The sequence below is a fragment of the Panulirus ornatus genome, chromosome 33 (genome assembly GCF_036320965.1).
Source record: "Panulirus ornatus isolate Po-2019 chromosome 33, ASM3632096v1, whole genome shotgun sequence".
In the NCBI taxonomy this organism is placed as follows: domain Eukaryota; kingdom Metazoa; phylum Arthropoda; class Malacostraca; order Decapoda; family Palinuridae; genus Panulirus; species Panulirus ornatus.
This window is the reverse complement of record NC_092256.1, coordinates 5945285-5968668: the sequence shown is the minus strand read 5'-3', so window position 1 is coordinate 5968668 and position 23384 is coordinate 5945285. Positions and strand designations below refer to the sequence as shown.

Below are 23384 nucleotides of genomic sequence, written 5' to 3'. Positions count from 1 at the left end.
GTCTTGGTCTCACAAAGTCCAATGCCAAGCTTTTGACGTCTAGGCTCAAGCAGTGGAACTTGTTGGATGAAAGTGTGCAAACTGCAGATCAGAGGAAGCGTCACTTAGGTTTTTCCAGCTTCTTCACCCATCAAGATGGGCTCTGCTTCTACCACAATGTAACCAGTCTGATTGAGGCAATCGGAATCACCTGTAACCCGAACGAATGGCACCTTTTATTGACACCTCCCTCAAAGCCATGCTTCTCCATAAAAGGAACAAGTATCCATCTCTTCTCCTGGCTCACTTACTGCACCTCAAAGAAGAATACAACAGTGTTAAGATCTTGCTAGAAGCATTGAAGTATGATGAGTTCAAGTGGGAGTCATCTGGGACTTCAAAATGGTGGCATTCCTAATGGGTTTCCAAAGCTGTTTTACCAGGTTTCCCAGCTACCTTTGCCTTTGGGTCAGCAGGAACACCATGGTGCACTACCATGTGTGGGACTAGCCACAGCGAACCAAATTCTTTGTAGGGATGAACAGTATCAGGTGGGAGCTGCTGTTGGATCCCCAGAAGGTGTTGATGCCACCACTGCACATAAAATTAGGCCTTATGAAATAATCTGTTACAGCTCTGGATAAGAAGTCTGTAGCCTTCAAGTACCTTCAAGACTTCTCCATCGGCCCAAGATAAAGAAGATTCTAATGTGCAAGGAATTCCCAAAAAAGCTCACTAGGAGGAGAAAGCAGCTTAGTATAGCTCTGCACAATGGTTCAGGGCTCCCCGGGAAATCACAAGGCACCTGGTTGAGAGTATGGTGATGTACTACAGCAAAATGGGTTGCAGGATGTCCCTCAGAATAAATATCCTTAATGTTTATCTTGATAAATTAAAGGAGAACATGGGACAGTATTCAGGAGAGCAAGGCAAGGGCTTCTGCTAGGATATGCTGAACTTTGAATGCTGCCACTAAGGACCATATAACGAGAACATGATGGGAGGTTACATTTGGGGTCTGATTCGTGAAAGTGATTTACAGTAAAAATCACATCGTGAAAGTGATTTACGGTACAATCATAAATCTTGAAAAACTGCTCACTCCTATATCTTTTGTGGTCACATGTTAATTGTTAGAAGCAGTGAAAAGTTTTTATCGAGGATGTAAGGCATGTGTACGTGTAGGAAGAGAGGAAAGTGATTGGTTCTCAGTGAATGTAGGTTTGCGGCAGGGGTGTGTGATGTCTCCATGGTTGTTTAATTTGTTTATGGATGGGGTTGTTAGGGAGGTAAATGCAAGAGTTTTGGAAAGAGGGGCAAGTATGAAGTCTGTTGGGGATGAGAGAGCTTGGGAAGTGAGTCAGTTGTTGTTCGCTGATGATACAGCGCTGGTGGCTGATTCATGTGAGAAACTGCAGAAGCTGGTGACTGAGTTTGGTAAAGTGTGTGGAAGAAGAAAGTTAAGAGTAAATGTGAATAAGAGCAAGGTTATTAGGTACAGCAGGGTTGAGGGTCAAGTCAATTGGGAGGTGAGTTTGAATGGAGAAAAACTGGAGGAAGTGAAGTGTTTTAGATATCTGGGAGTGGATCTGGCAGCGGATGGAACCATGGAAGCGGAAGTGGATCATAGGGTGGGGGAGGGGGCGAAAATTCTGGGGGCCTTGAAGAATGTGTGGAAGTCGAGAACATTATCTCGGAAAGCAAAAATGGGTATGTTTGAAGGAATAGTGGTTCCAACAATGTTGTATGGTTGCGAGGCGTGGGCTATGGATAGAGTTGTGCGCAGGAGGATGGATGTGCTGGAAATGAGATGTTTGAGGACAATGTGTGGTGTGAGGTGGTTTGATCGAGTGAGTAACGTAAGGGTAAGAGAGATGTGTGGAAATAAAAAGAGCGTGGTTGAGAGAGCAGAAGAGGGTGTTTTGAAGTGGTTTGGGCACATGGAGAGAATGAGTGAGGAAAGATTGACCAAGAGGATATATGTGTCGGAGGTGGAGGGAACGAGGAGAAGAGGGAGACCAAATTGGAGGTGGAAAGATGGAGTGAAAAAGATTTTGTGTGATCGTGGCCTGAACATGCAGGAGGGTGAAAGGAGGGCAAGGAATAGAGTGAATTGGAGCGATGTGGTATACCGGGGTTGACGTGTTGTCAGTGGATTGAATCAAGGCATGTGAAGCGTCTGGGGTAAACCATGGACTCATATCCATTCATTCTGACTCTGTGAATATAAATGTGCAAATTCGTCCATTGTCCAATTAGAAAAAGGTAAATTTCAAATTATCACTGTCCTGGTCACAAAAGCATAAGCAATTAGGAAATAATGCTTACTACCCAATAACAAAAACTATTACACATACTATTGAAAGACAGGTAGTAGGGTACCTCTAAGAGAGGCATGAATGAAGAGAAGGGGTATAAAATTATTACAACCTAGAGATGAATACCTGAGGTAATTACATACCTCTGATAGAACATAACTGCAAATTATTCATCTATAAAAAAGCACAAATGAAATACTGGAGGACCTTCAACCCTTTCAATGCGCAACTGATTTTTCAGACCTCCCCATTCCATACAAGTCTTTTTTCAGCCACTCAAAAGGTGCACAAAATATATATAACCCATTATTTTCCTCCTATGACTACATGAAGCATTCTTAGTTTAGGAGAAACACATTATTTACTGGATCAACCAATCCTAAGTATACAAAAAATTTAACTTTTATATGATAAGGTGCACAAAAAGAAAAAAAATAAATTCCTAATGAATTCTGAGTTCAGCATTCCTAGTTAGGAGAAATACATTATTAACTGGATTGGCGTGTCCTAAGTACAGGCAGCATGGGTATATATCCCATACAATCTACTATTCTTTAATATCTGGCAAGTATGAAGCATATGTGTCACAAATTGACTCTAAGCCATTATTTCAAGTGCCACACATGTAAAATGTGTCAAGTCAAAGCATCACAAATCGGAGTATAGGTGTAATGCAATTCAGGATGGTGAAAGCTTTTCCATAATAGTGAGATGTTTTCCAGATGGCATTGTAAATAAGCTTAAGGATGAAGGGAGTAGCTGATTATTCTATTTCAGGGTCAAATGAAACCTATGCACAAGAATGGTGGTAATTCTGAAAAAAAATGCATTTCTTTAAAAGTGTTTTCATTCTTGGGCTTCTGCAAACACAGAGAGTTTGGTAAAAACCTCCCTACATATAAAGTTTTCCATGCTTGCTAATTGTTTCTTGCACCAGGAACAGATGAAGAAAAGATCTCATTCGCTCACATCCAGCCTCTAGCTGCCATGTGTAATGCATGGAAATCACAGCCCCCTAACCACAACCAAGACCCACAAACTTTTCCAAGGTTTCTCCCTACTTGCTTTATGCACCCTCATTCAGTCCACTGGTAGCATGCCACCTCCTGTTACCACATCGCTCCAATTCATTCTATCCAGTACACACCTTTCATAATGCTGCCTGTTCAGGCACCAACCACTCAAAATAGTTTTCACTTCATCCTTCCATCTCCACACCTCCAGTTTGGCCTCCCCTCCCAAATTATGGTCAGGGTCAGCAATCAAGGAAGGACAGGAATGGGGACTTTTCCAGCCCAGACTGAGGCTGAAGCTTTATAGAAATAGGCAGAGGAATTCCTATCATCGACAAGACAGTCAACTCTGCCAACGCAGCTTCCATCAGGTGACTGAGTGTTAAGAGAAACTACAGTGCATCCATTACTGGATTCTGGTTCCAGGCCTGCTGAGTGTTCTTCAAGGTCTCTATGGTGCTGTGTGAACAGTAAATCACTGAAAAGGTATACACGTGGTTAGGAACCTAACATGCTGTTAAAGAAGTAAAGCACTGTATCATCCTTTTCTTAGCATTATCATACATAAAACACAAATCACATCTTGACATAATTGTTTCCATTAAGTACCTAAATAATGATACAAACAAATTACGTGGGTGGCAACCATCAGTTGACTCCGTTATTGTTTATGTGTTAAGTTTCAGCCAGCCACTGCACAGCAGGCATCATCTTATGGGACCCTAGTGCCATCCGTGGTTGAGGGAGGGTCAGTGAACCACACAGGACCTTCAAACAGTATTGTGAAAACTGTTGTGAAAATCCGATTGTTGTAGCTAACTGCATGTTGCTATCTCAGAATTCTCCCTGTCATCATGGCAAAGGATTAAAAGAAATAGGGATTATTTAGTTTTCAGTGGAACAGGCCATTTGTTATGTTTTACTTCATTCATCTTTTATGGCTAAGAATGAAATGCCATATCTCAAAGAGAGTCTTTCTTTAGGAAGGCATCATAGCTTTGTCCAGTTTTCACAGTATTTGAGCTTTTAAGATGAAATCTTATGTAACTTACTTTTTCTTGTTCCATATTCAAGGCCTAGAATTCCAAAGCTCATCTGTAGAACCATTAAGATAAACCAACCAGACATTTAATGTAAAGGGCAAGTCATGAGAAATTTGTTTTTTTATACTAATCGCCGTCTCCCACATCAGCAAGGTAATGCCATGAAACAGACAAAGAATGGTCAGCAAGGCAATGCCATGAAACAGACAAAGAATGGCCCATCCATTCTTATACACATATTATCTTATATTTTTTCTATACTTGATTGCTATTTCCCACTCATGTACACATATAAATACATAAACTCTGATACATGCACATATACATACATATAAATATCAACATATACATATATACATACACATACAAAGACATATACATATATATACACATATACATATATACACATATACATATATACATACACATACAAAGACATATACATATATATACATATACATATTCATACTTGCTTGCCTTTATTCATTCCTGGCACTACCCCACCCCAAAGGAAGCAGCATCACTAACCTGTTTCAGCAATATAGTGCAAAGAAAACAGGCAAAAAAGAGGCATATTCAGTCTCTAGCTGTCATGTGTAATTCACCAAAACTAGAGCTCCCTATCCATATCCAGGGCCCACAGACCCTTCAGTGGTTTACCCCAGACATTTCACATGCCCTGGTTCAGTCCACTGACAGGACATTAATGACCCCAGTATACCACATTGTTCCAATTCACTCTATTCCTTGCACACCTCTCACCCTCCTGTATATTCAGGTCCCGATCACTCAAAATCTTTTTCACTCCATCCCGCCATCTCCAATATGGGCTCCCACTTCTCCTTGTCCCCTCCACCTCTGACATGTATATCCTGTTTTATCAGCTTTTCCTTACTCATTCTATCCATATGTCCAAACCATTTCAACATACCCTCTTCTGCTCTCTCAACCACACTCTTTTTCTTGACACATCTCTCCTAACCTTTCATTATTTACTCGATCAAACCACCTCACACCACATACTGTCCTCAAGCATTTCATTTCCAACAAATCCACCCTTATCTGTACAACCCTATCTATAGCCCATGCCTTGCAACCATATAGCATTGCTGGAACTTCTATTCCTTCAAACATCCCATTTTTGCTCTCTGAGATAATGTTCTCTCCTTTCCACATGTTCTTCATCACTCCCAGGACCTTCGCCCCCTCCCCCACCCTGTGACTCACTTCCACTTCCATGTTTCCATTCACTGCTAAATCCACTCCCAGATATCTAAAACACTCCACTTCCTCCAATTTTTCTCCATTCAAACCTACATCCCAATTAACTTATCCCTCAACCCTAATGAACCTTGCTCCTATTCACATTTACTATCAAATTTCTCATTTCACACACTTTTCCAAACTCAGTCACCAACTTCTGCAGTTTCTCACTTGAATCAGCCACCAGAGCTCTATCATTGGTGAACAAGTGACTCACTTTGCAGGCCCTCTCATCCCCAACAGACTACATACTCGTCCATCTCTCCAAAACTCTTGCATTTACCTCCCTAAACACCCCATCCATAAACAATTTAAACAACTATGGGGCCATCACACACCCCTGCCACAGACTAACCTACACTGGGAAACAATCACTCTCCTCTCATCCTACTCTTACACATGCCCCATCCTTAGCAAAAACTTTTCACTCCTTCTAGCAGCTTATCTCCCACACCATATACTATTAAGACCTTCCATAAAGCATCTCTATCAACCCTATCATATGCCTTTTCCAGATCCATAAATGCTACATACAAATGCATCTGTTTTTCTAAGTACTTCTTACATTCTTCAAAGCAAACACCTGATCCACACATCCTCTACCTTTTCTGAAACCACACTACTCTTCCCCAATCTGATGCTCTGTACATGCCTTCACCCTCTAAATCATTACCCTCTCATACAATTTCCTAGGAATACTCAACAAACTTATGCCTCTGTAGTTTGAACATTCACGTTTATCCTCTTTGCCTTTGTACACTGTATCCATTCTGCCAATCCTCAGGCACTTCACCATGATCCATATATACACTGAATATTCTTACCAATTTATCAACAACACAGTCACTCCCTTTCTTAATAAATTCAACTGCAGTACCATCCAAACCTGCCGCCTTGCCAAATTTCATCTTCCATGAAGCTTTCACTACCTATTCTCTCTTGCCTAAACCATTCTCCCTGACCCCTCTCACTTTGCACACCAGCCCGACCAAAACACCCTACATCTACCACTCTATCATCAAACACATTCAACAAACCTTCAAAGTACTCGCTCTATCTCCTTTTCACTTTATCACTACCCGTTATTACTACCCCCTTGCCCCCTTCACTGATGTTCCCTTTTGTTCTCTTGTCTTACACACATTATTTACCTTCTTCCAAAACATCTTTTTATTCTCCCTAAAGTATAATGATACTCTCTCACCCCAACTCTCATTTGCCCTCTTTTTCAACCATTGCACCTTCCTCTTGATCTGCACTCCTTCCTTATCAGTATTGTCCAAATGCCTCTCTTTTCTCTTTCACTAACTTTTAACTAATGAGAACATATCCCACAATTAAGCCCTTTTTTTAAGGTCATACCCTAAAAAGGATCAATGTCTTCCTTTTAGGCTCAACAGAGATTTTTCACAAGAATATAAAGTTTTGGGAAGACTGATCTGCATAAGAACTTAAGCTATAGAAAAGTGTCCTGAACAGTCCTCTTTAAGAAAGCATTAACCTGGAGATATAGGCTTCATTATTGTAGTATCAGGAAATTTCTTCTGCTGCATAAATCCTCTTCCTCTCTAGATTACTTTGAAAATGAAAAATCTTATGAGGTAAGGGCAAATGAGAGGTTGACTTTCATAAAAGCAAGTTTTTAAGCTTAGATTCCTTATCTCTCTTGGCCCACCATTCCCAACGGAGGATGAGTAACTTTCTGGTGATTTGGGGTCAGAAACTGGGTTGCAACGAGATGGGGGTTGAGGGACTGGCTGGCATGACATTAGGGTGAGTTGGTATTATGCCATGGATTTCAGAAAATTTTCTGAATGCCCTCAGGACCCATGATATTGCATGCATTAAACATGACTGTAGCATTTGATGCTGCATTTTTCCTAAATCTCATGGGGTAAAAATATACTTGTAGAAAAGAGAGAGTAGTAACATTGTGGCATACAGAAAGGGATGGTTGAAGAGAGATGATGCCTGAAGAATTAATAATATGGAAAGCTTTTGATTTCATCCTGGTTAATAAAGATATGAGGAAAGAGCCATCCCAGATGTGCGAGCAGTATACCATACTAAAGTATAAAAAACCCATTTATACAAGATAATTGTGCACAAGAATAATTACAGCACCAGTTCAACACTCCCAGCTTTTGGGGAGCAGACTTTGTGATGCTGGTTATGTGGGGGTTTCCAGGACAGACTGAAGATGTAGGTATGCCCAACATATATTATCTAAGGGTTGAATTGTGGTATCATGAAGTTGAACAAAAGGGAAACAAATAACTTTTAGATGGACATTTAGGAGGAAATTGTATTTTAGTGATATAATTTCACTAGCTTACTGTTTCACCCTTTTGAGATGCTGTACAGGCCAAAAGTGAGAGGGGAAATAACAGATTCTGTATATGAAAGAGAATGAATTTTAGAAGGAAGAAGGGAGGGAAAATGAGCTGAAATATGTCAGGCAGAATCATAAGCATAAGAATGAATTAAATAAGCGTACAAGAGGAAGAGAGAAAATTTTTTTTTAGTGAAGAAAGAGACAGAACCCTGAGGAACATTTATACTGAAAGGATCATGGGGGAAGTCTCTCTATTAAAGAATATTGCAATGGAGCAGCCAGGGAGGAAACTATGTTTTACCAAACAGAGGGAAGCAGAAAAATGAGAGAAAGGGAGTTTAGAAAGTACAGACTTATGCCAAACTGTTCTTTGGCTCCTACTACCGATTCTTATTATCTGCTAATTCACACTATATTCTTATCTGAATGTCTAGCACATACTAGTGAAAAACATACTCCTTTGAGAGCATTTCTGAAGGGAATGCAATCAGAGACACAGATGGATAGATAGCACTATCCTTCAAACACTGTTATTTCCTAGTGTCCTTTTATACTTTCCTTTTACTTTTATCTTTTCTAAGGTTTTTCTGTTTCCCAGTTGTTACCCGCATAACAAAAGTGACCTCTCATTTTTTTCATATATTCTCACAGAAGTACAGTATTTAGTGGTTGCTTTTATAAGTTAGTTGCCAGACATTCTTGATGAATTCATCAGCAAATTTTCTAAACTTTACTAATAAGTGCCCAGTCAGGCTGTTATCTTTAATGCTGTTCTTGATGAATTTATCAGGAAACTTTCTAGCTTTACTAATAGGTGCCCAGTCAATCTGTTATCTTTAATAATATTCTCATATACATAATGTAAATTATTTACCTAAACCTCTCAAGTTCGCTTAAACACATCCTGAACATATGTTCAATGTACTAAAGTGAAGTTAGACTTTCATACTATTCTTTTTTATCATTATTATTAATACACTTAATCGCCGTCTCCCGCATCAGCGAGGTAGCACTAGGAAACAGACAAGGAATGGCCCAACCCACCCACATAAATGCCCATACATGCACATATACATACATATACATTTTAACATATACATACACAGACATATACATATATACACATGTACTTTATTCATACTTGCTGCCTTCATCTATTCCTCTCGCCACCCCGCCACACATGAAATAGCATTCCTCCACACCCCCTCCAGTAAGGTAGCACCAGGAGAAGACAAAAAGGGCCACATTCATACACACTCAGTTTTTAGCTTTCATGTGTAATGCACCAAAACCACAGCTCCCTTTTCAAGCAAACACCTGATCCACACATCCTCTACCACTTCTGAAACCACACTGCTCTTCCCCAAACTGATGCTCTATACATGCCTTCACCCTCTTAATCAATACCCTTCCATACAATTTCCCAGGAATACTCAACAAACTTATACCTCTGTAATTTAAGCACTCACTTTTATCCCCTTTGCCTTTGCACAATGGCACTATGCAAGCATTCCGCCAATCCTCAGGCACCTCACCAAGAGTCATACATACATTAAATAACCTTACCAACTAATCAATAGCACAGTCACCCCTTTTTTAATAAATTCCACTGCAATACCATCCACACCCGTTGCCTTGCCGGCGTTCATCTTCCGCAAGGCTTTTACTACCTCTTCTCTGTTTACCAAATCATTTTCCCTAACCCTCTCACTTTGCACACCACCTCGACCAAAACACCCTATATCTGCCACTCTATCATCAAACACATTCAACAAACCTTCAAAATACTCACTCCATCACCTTCTCACATCACCACTACTTGTTATCACCTCCCCATTAGCCCCCTTCACTGAAGTTTCCATTTCTTCCCTCGTCTTATGCACTTTATTTACCTCCTTTCAAAACATCTTTTTATTCTCCCTAAAATTTACTGATGCTCTCTCACCCCAACTCTCATTTGCCCTCTTTTTCACCTCTTGCACCTTTCTCTTGACCTCCTGCCTCTTTCTTTTATACATCTCCCAGTCATTTGCATTATTTCCCTGCAAAAATCGTCCAAATGCCTCTCTGCTCTCTTTCACTAATAATCTTACTTCTTCATCCCACCACTCACTACCCTTTCTAATATGCCCACCACCCGCGCTTCTCATGCCACAAGCATCTTTAGCGCAAGCCATCACTGCTTCCCTAAATACATCCCATTCCTCCCCCATTCCCCTTACGTCCTTTGTTCTCACCTTTTTCCATTCTGTACTCAGTCTCTCCTGGTACTTCCTCATACAAGACTCCTTCCCAAGCTCACTTACTCTCACCACTCTTTTCACCCCAACACTCTCTCTTCCTTTCCAAAAACCTCTATAAATCTTCACCTTCGCCTCCACAAGATCATGATCAGACATCTCTCCAGTTGCACCTCTCAGCACATTAATATCCAAAAGTCTCTATTTTGCATGCCTATCAATTAACACGTAATCCAATCACGCTCTCTGGCCATCTCTCATACTTACATGCGTATACTTATGTATATCTATCTTTTTAAGCCAGGTAGTATGTGCTGAAAAAGGACTGGTGATTGGGAATATATATATATTTTTTTTTTTTTTCATACAATTCGCCATTTCCCGCATTTGCGAGGTAGCGTTAAGAACAGAGGACTGGGCCTTAGAGGGAAAATCCTCACCTGGCCCCCTTCTCTGTTCCTTCTTTTGGAAAATTAAAAAAAAAAAACGAGAGGGGAGGATTTCCAGCCACCCGCTCCCTCCCCTTTTAGTCGCCTTCTACGACACGCAGGGAATACGTGGGAAGTATTCTTTCTCCCCTATCCCCAGGGATTATGGAATATATATATATATATATATATATATATATATATATATATATATATATATATATATATATATATATATTTTTTTTTTTTTTTTTTGCTTTGTCGCTGTCTCCCGCGTTTGCGAGGTAGCGCAAGGAAACAGACGAAAGAAATGGCCCAACCCACCCCCATACACATGCCTTGATTCAATCCACTGACAGCACGTCAACCCCGGTATACCACATCGCTCCAATTCACTCTATTCTTTGCCCTCCTTTCACCCTCCTGCATGTTCAGGCCCCGATCACACAAAATCTTTTTCACTCCATCTTTCCACCTCCAATTTGGTCTCCCACTTCTCCTCGTTCCCTCCACCTCCGACACATATATCCTTCTTGGTCAATCTTTCCTCACTCATTCTCTCCATGTGCCCAAACCATTTCAAAACACCCTCTTCTGCTCTCTCAACCACGCTCTTTTTATTTCCACACATCTCTCTTACCCTTACGTTACTTACTCGATCAAACCACCTCACACCACACATTGTCCTCAAACATCTCATTTCCAGCACATCCATCCTCCTGCGCACAACTCTATCCATAGTCCACGCCTCGCAACCATACAACATTGTTGGAACCACTATTCCTTCAAACATACCCATTTTTGCTTTCCGAGATAATGTTCTCGACTTCCACACATTCTTCAAGGCTCCCAGAATTTTCGCCCCCTCCCCCACCCTATGATCCACTTCCGCTTCCATGGTTCCATCCGCTGCCAGATCCACTCCCAGATATCTAAAACACTTCACTTCCTCCAGTTTTTCTCCATTCAAACTCACCTCCCAATTGAATTGACCCTCAACCCTACTGTACCTAATAACCTTGCTCTTATTCACATTTACTCTTAACTTTCTTCTTTCACACACTTTACCAAACTCAGTCACCAGCTTCTGCAGTTTCTCACATAAATCAGCCACCAGCGCTGTATCATCAGCGAACAACAACTGACTCACTTCCCAAGCTCTCTCATCCCCAACAGACTTCATACTTGCCCCTCTTTCCAAAACTCTTGCATTCACCTCCCTAACAACCCCATCCATAAACAAATTAAACAACCATGGAGACATCACACACCCCTGCCGCAAACCTACATTCACTGAGAACCAATCACTTTCCTCTCTTCCTACACGTACACATGCCTTACATCCTCGATAAAAACTTTTCACTGCTTCTAACAACTTGCCTCCCACACCATATATTCTTAATACCTTCCACAGAGCATCTCTATCAACTCTATCATATGCCTTCTCCAGATCCATAAATGCTACATACAAATCCATTTGCTTTTCTAAGTATTTCTCACATACATTCTTCAAAGCAAACACCTGATCCACACATCCTCTACCACTTCTGAAACCACACTGCTCTTCCCCAATCTGATGCTCTGTACATGCCTTCACCCTCTCAATCAATACCCTCCCATACAATTTACCAGGAATACTCAACAAACTTATACCTCTGTAATTTGAGCACTCACTCTTATCCCCTCCCTTTGCCTTTGTACAATGGCACTATGCACGCATTCCGCCAATCCTCAGGCACCTCACCATGAGTCATACATACATTAAATAACCTTATCAACCAGTCAATAATACAGTCACCCCCTTTTTTAATAAATTCCACTGCAATACCATCCAAACCTGCTGCCTTGCTGGCTTTCATCTTCCGCAAAGCTTTTACTACCTCTTCTCTGTTTACCAAATCATTTTCCCTAACCCTCTCACTTTGCACACCACCTCGACCAAGACACCCTCAAAGGCCCTACTCTATTCCTTGCACGCCTTTCACCCTCCTGCATGTTCAGGCCCTGATCGCTCAAAATCTTTTTCACTCCAACGTTCCACCTCCAATTTGGTCTCCAACTTCTCCTCATTCCCTTCACCTCTGACACATATATCCTCTTTGTCAATCTTTCCTCACTCATTCTCTCCAAGTGACCAAACCATTTCTAAACACCCTCTTCTACTCTCTCAACCACACTCTTTTTATTTCCACACATCTCTCTTACCCTTCCATCACTTATTCAATCAAACCACCTCACACCGTATATTGTCCTCAAACATCTCATTTCCAACACATCCACCCTCCTCTGCACAACTCTATCTATAGCCCATGCCTCGCAACCATATAACATTGTTGGAGCCACTATTCCTTCAAACATACCCATTTCAGCTTTCCGAGATATTGTTCTTGTCTTCCACACATTTTTCAATGCTCCTAAAACTTTCGCCCCCTCCTCCACCCTGTGACTCACTTCCGCTTCCATGTTTCTATCCGCTGTCAAATCCACTCCCAGATATCTAAAAACTTCACTTACTCCAGTTTTTCTCCATTCAAACTTACCCCCCAAATGACTTGTCCCTCAACCCTACTGTACCTAATAGCCTTGCCCTTACTGACATTTACTCTCAGCTTTCTTCTTTCACACACTTTACCAAACTTAGTCACCAGTTTCTGCAGTTTCTCACCCAAATCAGCCACTAGTGCGGTATCCTCAGCGAACGACAACTGACTCACTTCCAAAGCTCTGTCATCCACAACAGACTGTAAACTTGCCATTCTCTTAAAAACACTTGCATTCACCTCCGTAACAACCCCATCCATAAATAAATTAAACAACCATGGAGGCATCACGCATCCCTGCTGCAAACCAACATTCACTGAGAACCAATCACTTTCCTCTCTTCCTATTCACACACATGCCTTACATCCTCAATAAACACTTTTCACTGCTTCTATCAACTTGCCTCCCACACCATATATTCTTAATACCTTCCACAGAGCATCTCTATCAACTCTATCATATGCCTTCTCTAGATCCATAAATGCTACATACAAATCCAATTGCTCTGTACATGCTTTCACCCTCTCAGTCAATAGTCTCCCATATAATTTCCCAGGAATACTCAACAAAATTATACCTCTGTAATTTGAGCACTCACCTTTATCCCCTTTGCCTTTGTACAATGGCACTATGCATACATTCCGCCAATCCTCAGGTACCTCACCGTGAGTCATACATACATTAAATATCCTTACCAACCAGTCAACAACACAGTCACCCCTGTTTTAATAAATTCCACTGCAATACCATCCATACCCACTGCTTTGCCGGCTTTCATCTTCCACAAGGCTTTTACTACCTCTTCTCTATTTACCAAATCATTCTCCCCAACCCTCTCACCTCGCACACCACTTCGACCAAAACACCCTATATCTGTCACTCTATCATCTAACACATTCAACAAACCTTCAAATTACTCACTTCATCCCCTTCTCACATCACCCCTACTTGTTATTACCTCCCCATTAGCCCTCTTCACTGATGTTCCCATTTGTTCTCTTGTCTTACGCACTTTATTTACCTCCTTCTAAAACATCTTTTTATTTTCCCTAAAATTTAATGATACTCTCTCACCCCAACTCTCATTTGCCCTCTTTTTCCCCTCTTACACCTTTCTCTTGACCTCCCGCCTCTTTCTTCTATACATCCCCCAGTCATTTGCACCATTTCCCTGCTAATATCGTCCAAATGCCACTCTCTTCTCTTTCACTAATAATCTTACTTCGTCATCCCACCACTCACTACCCTTTCTAATCTGCCCTCCTCCAACGCTTCACATGCCACAAGCATCATTTGCACAAGCCATCACTGCTTCCCTAAATACATCCCATTCCTTTGCTCTCACCTTTTTCCATTCTGCAGTCAGTCTCTCCTGGTACTTTCTCACACAATTCTCCTTCCCAAGTTCACTTACTCGCACCACTCTCTTTCCCCCAACATTCTCTTCTTTTCTGAAAACCTCTACAAATCTTCACCTTCACCTCCACAAGATCAGACATCCCTACAGTTGCACCTCTCAGCACATTAATATCCAAAAGTCTCTGTTTCACGAGCCTATCAATTAACACGTAATCCAATAATGCTCTCTGGCCATCTCTCCCACTTACATACGTATACTTATGCATATCTCTCTTTTTAAACACAAATCTACAAGCTCTTCACCATTTCCATTTACAACACTGAACGTCCCATGTACACCAATTCAACTGCCAAATTACTCACCTTTGCATTTAAATCAACCATCACTATAACCTGGTCTCGTGCATCCAAACTACTAACACACTCACTCAGCTGCCCCCAAAACACTTGCCTCTCATGATCTTTCTTCTCATGCCCAGTTGCATAGGCACCAATAATCACTCATCTCTCTCCATCCACTTTCAGTTTTACCCATGTCAAGCTAGAGTTTACCTTCTTACACTCTATCACATACTCCTGCCTCTCCTGTTTCAGGAGTAGAGCTACTCCTTCCCTTGCTCTTGTCCTCTCACCAACCCCTGACTTTACTCCCAAAATATTCCCAAACCACTCTTCCCCTTTACCCTTGAGCTTCGTTTCACTCAGAGCCAAAACATCCAGGTTTTTTTCCTCAAACATACTACCTATCTCTCCTTTTTCTCATCTTTGGTTACATCCACACACATTTAGACACCCCAATCTGAGCTTTCGAGGAGGATGAGCACTCCCAGCAAGACTCCTTCTTCTGTTTCCCCTTTTAGAAAGTTAAAATACAAGTAGGGGAGGGTTTCTAGCACCCCACTCCCGTCCCCTCTAGTCGCCTTCTACAACACGTGAGGAATGTGTGGGAAGTGTTCTTTCTCCCCTATCCCCAGGGATATATATATATATATCTTATTTTATTATACTTAGTCACTGTCTACCACTTTAGCGAGGTAGTGCAAGGAAACAGACGAAAGAATGGCCTAACCCACCCACATACGCATGTATATACATAAACGCCCACACACGCACATATACATATCTATATATTTCAACGTATACATACTTATATATACACAGACATATACATATATATACATGTACATATTCATACTTGCTGCCTTCATCCATTTCCATCGCCACCCTGCCCCACATGAAATGTCACCCTCTTTCCCCTTTGCGCGCATGCGAGGTAGTGCTAGGAAAAGACAACAAAGGCCACATTCATTCACACTCAGCCTCTAGCTGTCATGTGTAATGCATCCAAACCTCTGGTTCCTTTCCACATCCAGGCCCCACAAAACTTTCCCTGGTCTACCCCAGACGCTTTACATGCACTGGTTCAATCCATTGACAGTATGTCAACCCTAGTACACCACATCGTTCCAATTTACTCTATTTCTTGCACGCCTTCCACCTTGCACTCCATCCTTCCACCACCAATTTGATCTCTTGCTTCTTCTTCCCTCCACCTCTGACACAGAACCTTCGCTCCCTCCCCACCCTGTGACTCACTTCCGTTCCATGGTTCCATACGTCCACACCCAGATATCTAAAACCCCTCACTTCCTCCATTTTTTCTCCAGTCAAACTTACCTCCCAATTAACTTGTCCCTCAACCCTACTGAACCTAATAAAATTGCTCTTATTCACATTTACTATCAACTTTCTTCTTTCACACACTTTACCAAACTCAGTCACCATTTATGGTATATACACTTTTTCTTATTTACAAAAACTTTCTTTGTATTTGTCCAAGTAAAAGTATCTAGTCTTCAGACCCTCCTCCCTTCCTAAATCTACCTTGGTTTCCCCTCCTAAGGGATTTACTAATCCTCTTAATTTGATCAATCATAACTTTATCAAATACACAGACTATGCTTCAAACACTTCTTTCTCTGTTGTCATGAAAATTTTTACTCCCTTTGTATTCTAACAGCAAAACAACCTCTGCCCTCATCCAATCATCTTCATGACCACTTTTTGATGCTACCTTATACATTTTCAAAATCCATTAAACAGCACCACCTCCAGTGATCTTATCACTTCATTTGTAATTTCATCTAATCCACACTCATTCTGAAGCATTAAATGTCACTGTGCTGCTTAGAATTTCTCAAGTGACTTTTTGTTTCTATTCATTATTTTTCACTCTGCTTTTTATCAGATTACTGGGATACAGCTTGTGCATATCAAGCCATGTAAATTAAAAACCCTCTGAGCCTTTTTTTTCCGAGTCTTTCCTTTGTTTCAACAAGGAGTTTTCCTTTCTTTCCTATGCTCTTTGGAGAACATTTATGGTTTGTTTTCCATTGTTTGGAAGTATTGTTGTGCAGTAAATATGCAATCTTGCTGACTCCTATCCTAACCAGATAGAAATAAATTGAGCACCCACTGAAAGAATGTGTGTAAAGTCAGAAAGAAGAGCTTTTCAGAATTACAAACATATTTGCTCTATTTCCTTTTCCCCCCTCCAAAATCATTCCTTTTACTTTCAGCTACATACCTTGCCTGTACCCTCCAAAGACACATCAATGGCCATGCCTCCTCCTGGTATCCATGGGTAGCTGTTGGCCTTCTCAACACGCACCTCCTTCAGTGACAGCTTCATGTTCTTTACCGACTGGCTTTTACTACGCTCAAAACACAGGTAGCTGGGGACAGAAGTATAGCGCAATAAAAAGGTTTCTGATGACGGGAATAACAAAGTAAACAGGTTAAACAGATATAATAAGGCATTGAATTACACATAATTATGGATGATAAGATACAACTAACATGGTTATGAGCAATGAAGTCTTACATACACAAATAATCAGATAAAAAAAGATTAAGCATTCATATTACAGTAATTGAGCAAAATTGTGTGAGCAAATTCTGAGACATAACTGGGCAGTGATTAGGTCATAATGTAACTAAAACTTAACCTAGTATAATCCTTTTAACATGGCAGTCCTAATATTCACTATTTAGTACACTCTGTGTGAGGGATAATTTCAAGCATTATAAAATATATATGTCCACAATTGTGTTATTAGCATCAAATTGGACAAAATTTTCTTAATAGAATGATATACAATTCAACCTGATGAAGAATTGTATATATGTGGTACACTTCCTCTATGTTATAATGTTCCATTGCCAAGCATATTAGGTATTTACTGAGAGATTCGATATTCTAGATAGTGTTTTCATGGTAAGCAAATATCATTACTGGGGGTTTTTATCAACAGTAACTATTATCTTTTAAATGTTTTATAGCTTTACAAACTACAGTATTACATAATAAAAAGGGGGAAGATATCATACAAGTTCCCTTAACATTCATACAAGCTGACTAGTGTATATAAAAAAAAATCAGGTTGTAGCATCTGGTAGGAATGAATGTGATATGACAAACATCAATAATTGTATATTTTGGCTCAAGTGAGAGGTAGAATTACAATCGTTTATGCCCCATTCACTATGAAAGAAGTAAATACTATGATGTACATGACCTGGCCACAGTGAACTGGTTTAAAAGATAACTAAAAAAGACTGAAACACTGATATAAGTGACTTCAGTACCTTTGGTATTGCCATGCATATAACTTGCATAGATATAATCTGCTATCGATTAGGAAGAGATGAATGACATGTTGATTTAGAGATAATTAGAAAGGGTAAGAGAGATGTGTGGTAATAAAGAAAAGTGGTTGACAGAGCAGAAGAGGGTGTATTGAAATGGTTTGGTCACATGGAGAGAATGAGTGAGGAAAGATTGACAAAGAGGATATATGTGTCAGAGGTGGAGGGAACAAGGAGAAGTGGGAGACCAAATTGGAGGTGGAAGGATAGAGTGAAAAAGATTTTGAGTGATCAGGGCCTGAACATGCAGGAGGGTGAAAGGTGTGCAAAGAATAGAGTGAATTGGAATGATGTGGTATACCGGGATCAACGTGCTGTCAATGGATTGAACCAGGGCATGTGAAGCGTCTGAGGTAAACCATGGAAAGTTTTGTGGGGCCTGGATGTGGAAAGGGAGCTGTGTTTTCAGTGCATTATACATGACAGCTAGAGATTGAGTCTGAACGAATGTGGCCTTTGTTGTCTTTTCCTAGCGCTACCTCGCATGCATGCGGGGGGAGGGGGTTGTCATTTCATGTGTGGCGGGGTGGCGATGGAAATGAATAAAGGCAGCAAGTATGAATTATGTACATGTGTATATATGTATATGTCTGTGTATGTATATATATGTATACATTGAAATGTATAGATATGTATATGTGCATGTGTATAGATATGTATATGTGTATGTATATACATGTGTATGTGGGTGGGTTGGGCCATTCTTTCACCTGTTTCCTTGTGCTACCTCGCTAACGCGGGGGACAACACCAAAGTATATAAATGAAATATAAATACATGCACTCAAGATATTAAATAGTACAAAAAACTGTAGAGGATAAGAAGGTATCAATATAGCAATTCAAAATGAAAATGAAATCTAATTACAATAAACAGAAGGATAGGTTGAAATGTGCTATCACTTTATATTGACCAAACCTGTTCATGCATAAGGTAAGAATCCTATACAAAATCTTTCCAACATATTTCAACCAGTGCACTTTTATGCACATATTTAAAGAGCTGATGATATAATAAGACGTTCAGTTTTATGACTGATATCTCTAGAGTCAGCGTATGTGAATTTTTTGAACTTATGACCTTGATCTGTGACCAGTACCCACACTTAATCACTTCTTCCTTTAGTGGTCCCTGATATATTTCCAAGATTTAATAAAGGTAAAGCTAATGTCTGATATATTCTTCACAGATGGAGAGTTGATGTATGGATCAATGGATATACATGAACACTAACAGGACTGAAAAAACTGAATCAAGAACGTAAAGATAAAAAGCTTGAAATTCAACAATATATTCTGGGATTTAGTTTTCATGCTGCAGAAATAGCCATTCTCTGCTGTCACAAATGCCTTCTTGAATCTTCTGAGTAGATGACTGAAACAGGTACTACAAAGAATGAATAGTGGCGATTAAGGGAAGTGAGAGAATAGATAACCAGAAAACTAAAGCTATTAAGAGGAGTTTCTTAAATTTTTAGTTTACAACAGCCCACTGTGTGGGACTGAAGTGTGCAAGCAGCAGAAGAGAGTGAACCAAAAGTCTTGGTACCTGGGCAAGGCAATCAAGCAATGATGAAGATATAACCTGAAGTAGTATAAGTGAAGGCTAAGGAGATTTAGATAAAAAGGAGGCATGCAATAGTTAACATAAACATGATACTGGAAGGTCTTAGTTTTACCATCTTAATCTATGACACTGACGGTATGGGAAAAGAAAGAGAAGCAACACTATTGTGATGCCTCTCTTACTCTTTGAGACTGATAGGATGGAGAAAGAGAGAGGAGCAACACTACTGTGATGCCTATGTTGTTTTATTGTAAGCTTCTGCTTATCCCTATTGTAACATTTTCAGCTTTAAATAATCATAAATATTCCACTATAGAATGTTCATGTTCTCTGTCATTAGCAGTTCCAATCAAAAAGAAAGAAAAAGTAACATTGTCAAACCTATACAGTACTAGAATGTTCTTTGTCTATACAAATATTTTGAGCCAGGTAAACAATTAGAGACATCTAAAGCTAGGATAATATAGACATATCAACCTAGGTATAACACTTATGCATTTGAATCTTGGTGCATAACCACCATTTACAGCCACTGTATACAAAATTACCTATTATTTATTACCTTTCACTTCGTTTTTTGATGAACTGTGTAGAGACTGTGTAGAGTCTACTTCATATTTTTCATTCAGAATCACTCACCACTGTCTCCTGCTATATCTAGATATGACAGTCGGTTGTTTTCGTCTTCTGCACCCTATATATCTCATTTATTTATTCTGCATATCAGGGCAAGCGACCCATGTGAGATTGAATAGGATTTTCTCCAACCATGATTTGCTTAGGGTAACTGTGCATTGCTGATACCTATATGAACTAGCTGGATCTGTAGGTGACTTATGACATCTGTACATGGATAATTATATGAGCTAGTTAGATCTGTAGGTGACTTATGGCATCTATACATGCCTCGAGTAAAACAACAACTTGTTCCTTCAAATGTTGGTGGGAAAATTCAGATTGTAGAACAGAAATAGTTTGGGTTGTACAAAAAAAATCACATACCACAAATAGAGTGAAAGGGTTAGGGGATTACCATACTACCACAGTTCAAAAGAATTAATACCTTTCTGTGCATTCATGAACCTCTTCACACCTACCAATATGGATGGGGGAATGAAAAACAAAACCTTGAATTTTGGCAAAATGACCCTTACAAATTAAGAAATACACTTTAACAGCTATGAAGCAATGAGGGAACCAAAAAACACAAAATATAATGCCATATGAGCTGCAGAAATATTTACATACTCAGCTCTGGTAAGGATTGTGGGGGTGGCATAATTGCACAATTGTTTACATTTCATCCCTTAACAAACACACCATCATGTCTAAAGGTCCATATTATATGAGTCCCTTACTATGAATAGAAAAAAGAATCCTAAAAAACAAAATAATTATGAAATAAACTAAAATCAACCTATGTAGAAGTCCTTGGTGGTGGTAGAGGGAGTTGGAGAAGACTTTTACAAAGAAAATGTCTACACAAACTAACACTGTTTCAAACACCACTCACAATGTTGTTCACTCTCATCACGGGTATATTACTCTCACCAACAATTCACAAATAACCTAACAAGCTGCCAAAATTGTAACAACTATTTCATCATGAACTGTACATCAATCACAAAACTAGAGGGATGGGGAACAAGACTGTGATTACTTTGGCTAGCAGTTTATAGTTGAGGTAATATTATCTTACATGCTTGAATTTATTATGGCCCTTGGCAAGTTATGGTTACCAAAGCTACCCCACTGATATGCTTTTAAAAGAGCGAAGTTTAAAATGACAAAACCTGGTACCCACTGGAACCAATAAACCTACAAAAGCCATGTCCTGATTGCTAATAAGGCAATCATAAATTATATGGAAAAATTAAATTTTTTACATTCCTCAGTAGTGAAATAAACTAATGATCGACCAGTGTCTGACTAGCACTGTAAACCATTATTTTCCCACTTGTCCAGAAATACATTCACATTGGCCCAAAGTTGACTGATTTCAATATTCAACAATTCAGAGACTAAATATGAGAGGGGTATAGTGCCTAGCTAAATGTGAAGTAATTTTGCCTTTGGCAAGGCTAGTGCACAGCGCTCTCTGTATTTTCTTCATGTTCCACAATACTACTGTTGTTATCTGTTGTCTGATGTCTATCTAGGAGTCATGCTGAAGTGACTCAAGTCATACGTTTCTTCTTTTGAAGGTTTTATTATTCCATGCATACTTTAAATCTAATTGGCCAAACATTGAAGTTTCTCCACATTTCTTGCTGGGTTGTTGAATGTTTTTCTATGGTAGTTTTTTGGTATATTCTAAGGGATTTTTATAGACTCAGTTAGTCTTCTACTTCCATACAGTGATTTTGCTAGTCACAATACCTACATTTTCTTTAAATACTTCCATTTAATGTGATACATTCACTTTCTCTAACAGGATAATTTGTGTATTCCATTGTCTCAACTTTGCTTAGAAGATGTCTGTATTTTCTCCAATTTGTTGATTTCAGCAAGTTTTGTTGGTGACCACACAACCCAGGAGTATTAAATTCTCCTACTTACACATATATTGAACATAACGATTTTTGGTTTTCTATCTGTTTTAGGGAAAGGTCTCATTATCACACCATTCATTATTTCACTGATTCAAATTTTTCAGTATCATCTCTAACTTCCAGCTTTTAATTTACTATAACTGCAAGGTTTTTCAAATTTTCCTCAATTATTACTCTTTTCCAGTTGATCTATCACATGGTATCATCATTACATTGTTTTTCATTCAAAATTTAAATTTTTCAAGTTTTCCCTTAATATTATTTCTCTTTTCCAGTTAGTCTGTTGTATTCTGTCAGTTATACTGCTTATAGTTCCATAATTTGTTTGATCAGATTTTTCTTCATTGAATTGCACCAAGTTTTCATTTGTTCATATGTATTCATTTTTATTCATTATACTTAACTGCCATCTCCAACATTAGCGAGGTAGCGCTAGGAAACAGATGAGGAAAGGCCCAACCCACTCACATACACATGTATATACATAAACATCCACACATGCACATATACATACCTATACATTTCACTGTATACATACATATACATACCTATACATTTCACTGTATACATACATATACATACACAGACATATACATATATACACATGTACATATTCATACTTGCTGCCTTCATCCATTTCCCTTGCCACCCCGCTACACATGAAATAGAATTCCAGCAAGGTACCACCAGGAACAGACAAAAAAGACTACATTTGTTCACAGTCTCTAGCTGTCATGTGTAATGCATCGAAACCACAGCTCCCTTTCCACATCCAGGCCCCATAGAACTTTCCATGGTTTACCTCAGACACTTCACATGCCCTGGTTCAATCCACTGACAGCACATCGACCCCATTATACCACACCGTTCCAATCCACACTAATCTGTGCATGCCTTTCATTCTCCAGCATGGTCAGGCCCCAATCCCTCAAAATCTTTTTCACCCCATCCTTCAACCTCCAATTTGGTCTCCTGCTTCTCCTTGTTCCCTCCACCTCTGACACATACATCCTCTTTGTCAAACTTTCCTCACTCATTC

The 23384-nt window shown here is 39.7% G+C and overlaps 1 protein-coding gene across 1 annotated transcript in view; it reads right to left on the bottom strand.

Annotated features, from left to right (window-relative positions):
• The window catches only part of LOC139759418 (uncharacterized), an 853213-nt gene that overhangs the window by 3213 nt on the left and 826616 nt on the right, over positions 1 to 23384 (bottom strand). The window contains exon 13 of the mRNA XM_071681513.1: positions 17107 to 17254. Coding sequence (XP_071537614.1) covers positions 17107 to 17254 — 148 coding nt within the window. The remainder of the gene's footprint in view (positions 1 to 17106; positions 17255 to 23384) is intronic.